The 10,872-nt window shown below is 44.7% G+C and overlaps 1 protein-coding gene across 1 annotated transcript; it reads right to left on the bottom strand.

Moving 5' to 3' along the window:
* Positions 1-1,624: 1,624 nt before the first annotated feature.
* Positions 1,625-4,951, bottom strand: LOC134489008 (uncharacterized). Its single transcript, XM_063291398.1, has 2 exons — positions 4,150-4,951; positions 1,625-2,211 (listed from the first exon to the last, which is right to left on the bottom strand). Exons 1-2 carry the CDS (start codon positions 4,796-4,798, stop codon positions 1,700-1,702), a joined length of 1,161 nt encoding a protein of 386 aa, XP_063147468.1. The 5' UTR covers positions 4,799-4,951; the 3' UTR covers positions 1,625-1,699.
* Positions 4,952-10,872: the final 5,921 nt, after the last annotated feature.

Below are 10,872 nucleotides of genomic sequence, written 5' to 3'. Positions count from 1 at the left end.
TTTAGAATACTAAATTCAAAGCTTCTCAAAGCCCTCTACAACTGTTCATCTGAATAAATCTGAACAACAACAACAAAAATTGAAAGACTTCAAACTAGGGGAAAAGAAAATGGTATGGGTGCTGGTCCCATCTCTTTCTCTCCATGACCTCCACGTGGAGGCCAGAATTCTGAAAAAGATCCATTCTTGAATTTGCTTGAATGCTGGGTACTGTGTTCCAAGTTATATCCACATAATGGTCCCAGAGCACATGGAAAGCTATACACACTTTCAAGCCAGTGCAAATATAGGTCCCCCGAAACCTTCTAGCCAATGTCCAGAGCAGTGTTTCTCAACCTCAGCAACTTCAAGATGCACGGACTTCAACTTCCCGAAGTCTGGCTGGGGAATTCTGGGAGTTGAAGGACACACATCTTGAAGTTGTTGAGGTTGAGAAGCACACTGGTCCAGAGACTGGAGGTTCTCTACCCACTTTTAGGCTTTTGCACATTTCAGGTCATCTGAAGATCTTCATTCAATGTCCATTGGCACTTTGGCTGCAAAAGTTATTATTTTCAGGGCATTTTTTCCATGTGCCACTAGAGTTCGCGTGGCTTACCACATGGCTTACAAGGAAGCAACTGTGTGTGTAATCAGAAGCACCAAGGCTTTTTCCTGCAGATGTAATCTGAGTGATGCTGGCTGGGGTGAGTGATGCTGGCTGGGGTAATCACGTGAGTGCTCCAGTTTTCAGAATAGCTAAATGGGGCTCCAGAAATCATAACCTACTTTTTCCTGGGTACACATGCTCCCCAACAGATTAACTGGGTTTGCATGATACACCAGACGAGGCTAAAATGAGGTTGAATACGTGTGATCCCGTGTGGGATGGAAACCCAGCCACTGCCTTAGCATATTCTGTGAAACTGGCCATCACATTAAAACATCATATGGTTCATTGGGGCACAGCTAGTTATGTGAACGCAGCAATTGTGGCTTTCTTTAACCTGGCTTTGGATTCACTGCGAACCCAGCCCATGAGGACTTTAAGAAAGCCACGTTCATGGCTTACACGCCTGAGAGAGACTTGGAAGGAGAAACTAAAGACCAAGATTCCACCCAATCCGGCACTTTGTCTGCAAAAGCAGCCAGTTAGCCTGGGAAGGTCACCAGTACATGTGACAGCAGCAACTCTCCTCTGTTTGTCTCCACTAGCTGGTGGAGAAAGAAAGCCTGCTCATGAGGATTTGGAAAGGAAAGGCTGCAAACGATGCATACTTAGCATACACACACACACACACACACACACAGACAATACTCCATTGCGAAGATACGCATGCATTTTGTACTCCGATACCTGCGTGGGGATAAAGTCTCTCCCGAAAGAGCCCCAGATAACCAAGTGGTCAGCCCTTGCTTGGCACTGGATTTGGTTGTAAGAAAAAGGAAGGTTCCTATCGATAAGTGACTGTGATGTCTTTGCTAGAGTTGCTTTTGTTTCTTTTCTTTTTTCCAAACTGAAATATCTAGATGTGTATTCTCTCTCTATTCCACAGGATGGGCAAACTGGGAATGCAGGTAAACTTGGCTGAGCTTCTTGCTGGACAAGATAAAATTACCATCAGAAGAAATGGACTTCAGCACGATTTTTTTCCCTCCCTTGCCACTCTTCTTTCCCATTCAAGGTAACAGTTTTATAGCTGAAAGAGAGAGAGGGAAATTACTTGCTTTCCTTTGATTCCAAAAAGGGTCCACCCCTTGCTTGCTGCGCGGGCCAAGACTGTGCCAATATCCTGTCAGCCGTACGCAGGGCCTGTGCCACCGATGCCACGGCATCAACCATCGGATGGAGGATGTCCCTGGTGCGCTGGAGCTCGGCCTCAATCACGCCAAGCTCCTTAATCCTAATCTCTCTCTCAAGCTGGTTGTCCCTAGCCCTGGCCTCTCGATCCAACTGGGCCTCCCTTGCCCGGGATTCACGGTCTAATTGGGCCTCCCGTGTCCGGGCCTCCCTGTCCAGAAGCATTTCCCTCAGCATGGCTTCACGGAACTCCCTGGCGTTGATTTCGCTCCTCTCGTGAAGGGCCTCCATGGTCTCCCAGGTCCTCCTGTAGTCGGTCATGATCTCGTGCATCATCTCCTCATGCGACCGCCTCTTCCTCTCCCGCACAGAGGCCATCCTCTCTGCAGTAGTCAGGGGACGCCCATGGGGATGATCTCGTCTGCCTCTGCCTGCAAGGGGGAAATGGGTTAGGTGCCTTGACCATATTATCTGCTGTTCAATTAATCAGTCCAATTAGCTGGCCCAGCAACAGGGCAGCAAAGGTGAGTGGCCTGAGATTGCTGGATTCTCTTATTTTCCAGGAAAAGGGATCTCAGGTAGTCTGCAATCTGATATAATGTGAGTAAAGTGGTATGATTTGGCAGTCAAAATAAGGATGGAGAACCTGTAACCTCCCACATCTTTTTCTTCCATTGCCATCGATCCAGAGTCTGCTGGAAATTGTAGTTCACAATACCCGGAATGACCCGGTTCCCAGTTTTTCGGTTAGGGTGCCGGAGACCCAAGTTTGGTTCTCATTTAGTTACAAATAGGACGAATTATTTAAGGGTAGTCACTATTTTTTGTCCTAGGCCGAAAGAGTTGAAAAACAAAAGCTTCTGTGAAAGGATGACCAACTGCCGCCAAAGCAAACAAGGAAAAGGTTTCATATGTGTGGGATCTGGAGATATATTTCATTGCATATTACCCGAGTTCATTCTGTTTGGAAGGATTTTATTTATTTATTTATATTTCAAATTTCTATCACCACCCATCTCCCCCCAAAAGGGGGACTCTGGGTGGTTTACAATAAAAACAAAATAAAATAAAAATAAAATAAAATTTGCATGATTAAGCCTTACAGCCATTCTTTGCACAGAAATACTGAGGTTTTCAATATAGCACTAGTGTGCCCATATACTTCTATTTCGGTACCCTCAAATTTCCCTTTGCCAGGGTCTTTTTACATATTAGAAAAATCATTTTAAAAATTGGAAAGTTTGCACCAGACTCCAACCTTATTTTTATTTCCAAAAATCCACCTGGGGGCAAAATGAGTTCTTAGAAAATAAAAATGACATGATTTCAGCCCGGTGCTTCAAAAGTGGGCTCACATGTCCAAAAAAGGAATAAAGTTTGCAGGGGTAATAGGGAGAATTCTGTGGGAGGGGTCTAAAGGTGGTGGCAGGTCCTGTACCAATCTGAGAAAAAGGTAATTGGTTATGTTGCCATGGCAACCATTTTTGTGAAGTGTGCTGGTTAAAACATTCCCCAGATGTTTCCACCACCCCAAACTCAGTACAGTATAGCTTCAATGATATGGAAATAACACCATATTATTGTCACTGTTACTCTGAAAGAGTATGTACCACAAAAGTACCCAGCAATATTAATACTGTTGACCAAGATTTAGCAACTTTCACACCTTCACAAGGAGCTAGATCATATTTAATGTTTGCTCCATGTACAATTCGGTATTTCTATTTTCAACCCCCAACTTCCTTCTCCCTCTTGTCCGCAAGCAGACACCTTCTTCCCAACTGGCGCTTTTCCAACGTCTCCGTTTTCTCCGTCCTTCCTGTTTTTCTCTTCTTCCTTCCTTCCTGCCTTCAATGTATCTATCACACAGCCAATCATTTTGACAAAGTGGAACTGTGACTGCTGGGAACACCTGCTGATTGGTTGCTAGAATGAAAATCTAAGTTACCTCTTCACCAAACACCTCTTACCTTTTATGATTTCGGCCAAATGGCTCTTCTCCTCCTTTCTTCCACTTTTTAAAGCAAAAGCACATCAGAGAAATCATAGGTCCATGTGACTCTCTTGGCAAACTGAGATGGGAATCCACAACACCCACTTTTAGCCTGGCTCCTTCTCTGAAATTAATTTCAAAGACTGCACTTGTCTCCCAAGTGGCATCTAATTTGGGCTTCTAATCAGGAGAAAATTCAGGTCATTCCTCTCACTTTCTACAAACCAAGAGCCAATCTCTACCTTTGAGTTACCTCAGACAAGTTCTTACGGGTTCCCACGGCTAATTTAAACCCAAGGATATGAGATGGCTGAAGAGCGGAGAGCACCAATTGAAAAAAAATAAGCCATTGCCATGAAATATGCCTCTTGCTCACCAGTAGCAGTGTGGTGCCCATCTTCACTGCAGCCAGGAACCGGTTGCCCACACAAAGGCACCACCTTGTCTTCGGGACCTTCCTCAACTATTGTGGTTTCAATCACATTGGGATCTACCACTGCCACTAACTCTCGTGAGATCCCCACGTTCGGTTCTGTCTCCGTGTCTGTGTCTGCATCCATGCTCGAGAGAGTGTGTGGGGGCGTCATTTGGTTGCCCTCTTCCTCGGAGGCGTGGGCCTCCATCTCTTTGGCATCCTCGCTTTTCACCACAACCCGCATGGGTCCATCCATGCTGGCCAAGTTCCGGCTGGTGGGCCTATCCATTTCACCTCCAAACATCTGATCCAATTCTCGGAAGTAACGACAAGACACAGGCTCGGCACCAGCACAGATCTGTGCATCTTTGGCTCTCCGATAACTTCGCTTCAGATCCCGGGCCCGGTTCCTACACTGTGAAGCGTTGCGCTCATGACCCCTGGCTATCATTTGGGCTGAGAGGTCCTCGTAGATGTCACTGTTTGGTGGCCGGTTTTCAATCCACCTCAATATCAGCAGTTCACCCCAAAGGACGAGGAAATCTCGAGTTTCTGTCTCTGACCAAACTGGTGCTCGAGGCTGCAACCGTTGGCGGGGGGTATGGGGCATTTCTGCTTGAGCCTGGTTAATGCCAATCAGTAGCCAACTCCACAGTGCCCAAGCTCTACAATTGCCCCCAGAGTGCCAGATTTTCCCCAGAAGACCTAGAAGCTGCCTTTGGGGAGGCAATAGCACAAAGGTAGCATAGAAGGTCAGGACCCAGAGAGAAAGCCAAGATGGAACCTTTCGCATCAGCGAGTGTTCACATGAACAGTTGTTAGTCAGTAGTAACGTCGTGGGCGGAGCTTCGATCCGGACTTGGAAGGGTCTCTTTTAGACGCTTGGAAGAACCAACCCCCGCTTGCCGCGTCAAAGCCATCGACCACTGAAGGGCTCCTTTTAGGAAAGGGTGGAAGCCGCCGCGCCGCGAGCCAATAGGCAAGGTGGGGAGGTGGAGGGTGCTGCTTCTGCAAACAGGAAGGGGAAAGTGTCGCGGCCGGTGCTGTCCGCGCGAGGGGCAAGTGGTCAGACCTGCGAAGTGATCAGGATCTTCCTTTAGGCTGCCTGAAGAGTGGGGCTCCCGCCGCTCCCATCTTTCCACACTTCCCTGCGTCTCTATTGGCCTTTCTCCAGCGTGGAAAGAAAGGCGATTGTGATTTTTGAATTGTTATCGAACTGCAACGACCTTCGAAAACTCTTGGGAAGTTCGTGCGTGGGATCCTGGCGTTGCTTCTGCAAATGATATATTTAGATAACAGCGGGGCTGCTGAGAGCTTTAAAATCGCGGTGCATGGGGAAAGAGGGGCTGTATTTTTGTTTCCAGGTCTGGAGGGATTGAGGAAAAAACCGTTTTTATCCGGGGAGCGTAGAAAGAATGAAGGCGAATGGAGGAAGGTGGTGATGCTTTAGAACTGCCTGGAATGACATAAATGCGTGTGGACGTGGGAGAGGAAATGGATTTCTGTCGGTGGAATATTTATATGGGAGGAAGGTGCCCGTGGAAAATCGCGGGGATGAGATGAACTGCTTTTCGAAGAGTCTTTAGTACCAAGTGTCCCTCTGTGGGCTGGGAATGATGGCCATTGCAATCCAAAACATCTGGCAAGCGTCAGATTGAGGAAAATCGCTTCGAGAGAACCTGTGCCTTTGGGATTTTCTCTAAAAAGGGTTTACTGAATATCTACTGTTGAAAGAGTAAGAAGAAATCTAGCCTCCCTTCCCAAGCACCTGCTATAGCTAAAGCATTAATTTATAATCAGTTCTTCGGTGTACACTAGTTCTTCACTGCTGGACCTCACCAGGATTTCCCAGCAAGAAAAAAGCAGCATGAACACCGAACTGCTATGCCATACGATAAAAAAAAAAAAGTTCTTCAGCCTACACAGTTAATCACACTTAATTTGCCTGAGGAAAAACATGGGATTTAATATTGAAATAACATGCACAGAATTACATAGGATGCCCAAGCATGAAAGGACCTCTTTATTCTTACCTTCAATTTGTCATTTGCTTTGTGTTGAGTTTGAGATTGTAAACTCTTTATGGGAGCATCAATCCCCACAAGACTCTAAAATGTGTGTCTATGAACAGTGTAGCAGCGGCTTGTATGACCTTAATTCTTGGCTGTCAGTGCTCGACTGTCAGACTTTTCTGTGACCACAGTAATCTTAGCTGGTGGTACTGCGACTGTAGCCAGCTCCTTGGGGAAAAGGGATTATGTTCTCTTAAAAAAAAAGAGATTAAAAGGGCCATTGGAATTAGATGCCAACTAATAAACTACAGTTATTTCTGATGGAGCTTCCAAAACAAAACTTTTTTGAGAATAACTTTGTTTTCCTGCAAACTTAATGAAACTTGTCCCCTCAGAAAAATATGTCTAACAACGATGGTATGTCACCATCTGCATAAGGCTTTAAATGTAAAGTTTCTATAAAAACAGATTATTTTGAAATGCTAAGCAAGGTCAGACCTGCTTAGTATTTGGTTGGGAGATTTTAGGCTAGACCAGAAAGTTAAAAAAACAAAACAAAACCATCCTATATTACTATATTTTTATCTTGCCTTTTTAATATGTAACTCAAGGTGGCAAACATACCTAATACTTCCTCCTCCTCATATTTTCCCCACAACAACCACCCTGTGAGGTGAGTTGGGCTGAGAGGGAGTGACTGGCCCAAAGTCACCCAGCCGGCTTGCATGCCTGAGGCGGGACTAGAACTCTCATACCACACCTGATTGGCTCTTGGGCTGAGAGAGAGGGACTGGCCCAAGGTCACCCAGCCAGCTTTCATGCCTAAGGTAGGACTAGAACTCACAGTCTCCTGGTTTCTAGCCCAACACCTTCACCACCACACCAACTGGTTTTCATAAGAAGGCAATGGCCCATCTACTCCAGCAGTCTATTCTCTAGTTTACCAGCAGATGGCCTTCAGAGGCAGTCACTCTAATAACCCTGGATCCTAGCTAGAGGAAGAGCCATTATGTGAACAATAAACACAAAGGCTGAATGATGCAGGGACTTATTTCTGCCATCCATCATAGCTTGAGGCAAAGAAAATCTGAACAGTTTAAGGTTCTTGGTTACGCTGTACTGTCCTGATACATGAAGGCCAACATATCTAGGCTACAAAAATCCAGATGGCAGCAAAAAGATACAGAAAACACTTTGATCATCCAGATATAGCAGCCCTCATTGTGGGAAGGGGCGTGATCATGTGGACAAGGCATGTTGTGTTTTATTTTTTTCTGAATTGCTCAAGGACCCTATGTTGAGTAGCAGCCTAAAAAAAATTACTTGGAATATAAACCAGAGTTCTTAGGAAGCAAAATGTGTGGTTGTCTCATTATTGTGTGTGGTTGTCTCCCGTTGGGGGAGATGGGCAGTGATATAATTTAAATAATAAAAATAAATAAATTGTGTGCAATTATTATATGCATGCCTGTCTTACCCTCCATGCAGTCTTTGTTTTCTTTGTATGGGTCAGGGTCTCAAACGAATATGGGGGGCACATAACATAAATTTGCTAATCAGTGGGCCCTGGACACCTCATTTTGATTTTGGAAGGTCAAAATGCCCTGGTGCTGTAAATTTGGCTCCTGATAGAGTGTTTCCCCAGCCTAGTGTCTTTCCCAGCATTCCTAAGGAAGAAGACCACCTCAGCCGCGGCAACTTTAAGATGTATGGACTTCAACCCCCCAGAATTCCCCAGCCATTGCAATTAAAACTCTCAGAATTCCCCAGCCACTTATCTTAAACTTGCTGAGGTTGAGAAACACTGGTCTAGAGGGAATCACTTGAGGAAGATGTAACTCAGGCATACTGATACATTTAATGCTATTTTCATACCATCTTTATTGCCTTTATTCACACTGTTTAATTTTGTGTTTTTAAATATGAACCCCACAAAATCAGCCCATCATACTGAGGGTCTGGATGAGGAGGAATATGAAAAATTGGGAGTCAGAACCGAGGGGAGTATGAGGAGTGGAAAAATACTGAACCTGAGGAGTTGGAAAATAGTTCGTGCAATTGTTCTGATTGCCAAATGCATGGGCACTGAACAGGGAGAAAACAGAGAAGTACAAAAATAAAAACTTCAGCAAAGGATCGTTAAACTGCCCAGAGTCCCCCTGTGGGGGGGAGATGAGCAGTGATAAAGTTTGATAAATAAATAAAAACGGTGTGAGGTCTGATAGCTTAGACCTCACCACAAACTGATTTTGTGCTAACAAGTCCATGAAGTATTAACTTCATGGATTAACAGTGGTATTAACAGTATTATTTTTATTATTTAGTATTATTTTTATCCTTCAGCAAAGGATCGTTACCTTGTCATGGTGCTGGAGCTTGAGCACCTCAATGATGCCATGAGCTAAACTGTGAAGGGCCACCCAAGACGGGAAGGTCATGACAGAGAGGTCAGACTAAATGTGATCCCTGGGGAAAGTAATGGCAACCCACCCCAGTATTCTTGCCGTGAAAACTCAATGGATCAGTACAACCAGAGATATGTCGGTATACCATTGGAAGATGAGACCCCCAGGTCGGAAGATGGTCAAAATGCTACTGGGGAGGAACAGAGGATGAGTTCAACTAGCCCCAGACGTGATGACGCAGCTAGCTCAAAGCCAAAACGACGGCTAGCAGCCGACGGTGCTGGTGGTGAACGGCAAATTGGAACCTTGAATGTAAGATCTATGAGCCAGGGCAACTTGGATGTGGTTATTGGTGAGATGTCAAGATTAAAGATAGACATTTTGGGTGTCAGTGAACTGAAATGGACTGGAATGGGCCACTTCACATCAAATGACCACCAGATCTACTACTGTGGACAAGAGGACCACAGAAGAAATGGAGTAGCCTTCATAATTAATAGTCAAGTGGCTAAAGCAGTGCTTGGATACAATCTAAAAAAACGATAGAATGATCTCAATTCGAATGCAGGGCAAGCCATCTAACATCACAGTGATCCAAATATATGCCCCAACCACAGATGCTGAAGAAGCTGAAGTAGAGCAGTTCTATGAGGATCTGCAGCACCTACTGGACAACACGCCTAAAAGAGATGTTATTTTCATCACGGGAGACTGGAATGCTAAAGTGGGCAGTCAAATGACACCTGGAATTACAGGTAAGCATGGCCTGGGAGAACAAAATGAAGCAGGACATAGGCTGATAGAATTTTGCCAAGACAACTCACTCTGCATAACAAACACTCTCTTCCAACAACCTAAGAGACGGCTTTATACATGGACTTCATCAGATGGACAACACCAAAATCAGATTGACTGCATCCTTTGCAGCCAAAGGTGGCGGACATCTATACAGTTGGTAAAAACAAGACCTGGAGCTGACTGTAGTTCAGATCACGAACTTCTTCTTGCACAATTTAGGATCAGATTAAAGAGATTAGGGAAGACCCACAGATCAGATAGATATGAGTTCACTAATATTCCTAAGGAATATGCAGTGGAGGTGAAGAATAGATTTAAGGGATTGGACTTAGTAGATAGGGTCCTGGAAGAACTCTGGACAGAAGTCTGCAACATTGTTCAGGCGGTGGCAACAAAATACATCCCAAAGAAAGAGAAAACCAAGAAGGCAAAATGGCTGTCTGCTGAGACACTAGAAGTAGCCCAAGAAAGAAGGAAAGCAAAAGGCAACAGTGATAGGGGGAGATATGCCCATTTAAATGCAAAATTCCAGAGGTTAGCCAGAAGAGATAAGGAATTATTTTTAAACAAGCAATGCGCGGAAGTGGAAGAAGACAATAGGATAGGAAGGACAAGAGACCTCTTCCAGAAAATTAGAAACATCAGGGATAAATTCCAGGCAAAAATGGGTATGATCAAAAACAAAGATGGCAAGGACCTAACAGAAGAAGAAGAGATCAAGAAAAGGTGGCAAGAATATACAGAAGACCTGTATAGGAAGGATAACAATATCGGGGATAGCATTGCTAATAACAAGGCAGCAGGAGACGATGGCATCCCAGCTGAACTGTTCAAAATCTTGCAAGATGATGCAGTCAAGGTAATGCATGCTATATGCCAGCAAAGTTGGAAAACACAAGAATGGCCATCAGACTGGAAAAAATCAACTTATATCCCCATACCAAAAGAGGGAAACACTAAAGAATGTTCAAACTATCGAACAGTGGCACTCATTTCACATGCCAGTAAGGTAATGCTCAAGATCCTGCAAGGTAGACTTCAGCAGTTCATGGAGCGTGAATTGCCAGATGTACAAGCTGGGTTTAGAAAAGGCAGAGGAACTAGGGACCAAATTGCCAATATCCGATGGATAATGGAAAAAGCCAGGGAGTTTCAGAAAAATTTCTATTTCTGTTTTATTGACTATTCTAAAGCCTTTGACTGTGTGGACCATAACAAATTGTGGCAAGTTCTTAGTGGTATGGGGATACCAAGTCATCTTGTCTGCCTCCTGAAGAATCTGTATAACGATCAAGCAGCAACAGTAAGAACAGACCACGGAACAACGGACTGGTTTAAGATTGGGAAAGGAGTACGGCAGGGCTGTATACTCTCACCCTACCTATTCAACTTGTATGCAGAACACATCATGCAACAAGCTGGGCTTGAGGAATCCAAGGCTGGAGTTAAAATCGCTGGAAGAAACATTA

Source organism: Candoia aspera, chromosome 2, assembly GCF_035149785.1.
Source record: "Candoia aspera isolate rCanAsp1 chromosome 2, rCanAsp1.hap2, whole genome shotgun sequence".
NCBI lineage: Eukaryota > Metazoa > Chordata > Lepidosauria > Squamata > Boidae > Candoia > Candoia aspera.
This window is presented reverse-complemented; position numbering and strand designations above follow the sequence as displayed.

Coding starts and splice junctions, on each gene's coding strand:
- LOC134489008 (XM_063291398.1), bottom strand. CDS start 4,798: ATGCCCCATACCCCCCGCCAACGGTTGCAGCCTCGAGCACCAGTTTGG. Junction 2,212..4,149: donor TGGGCACCACACTGCTACTG/GTGAGCAAGAGG, acceptor TCCCCCTTGCAG/GCAGAGGCAGACGAGATCAT.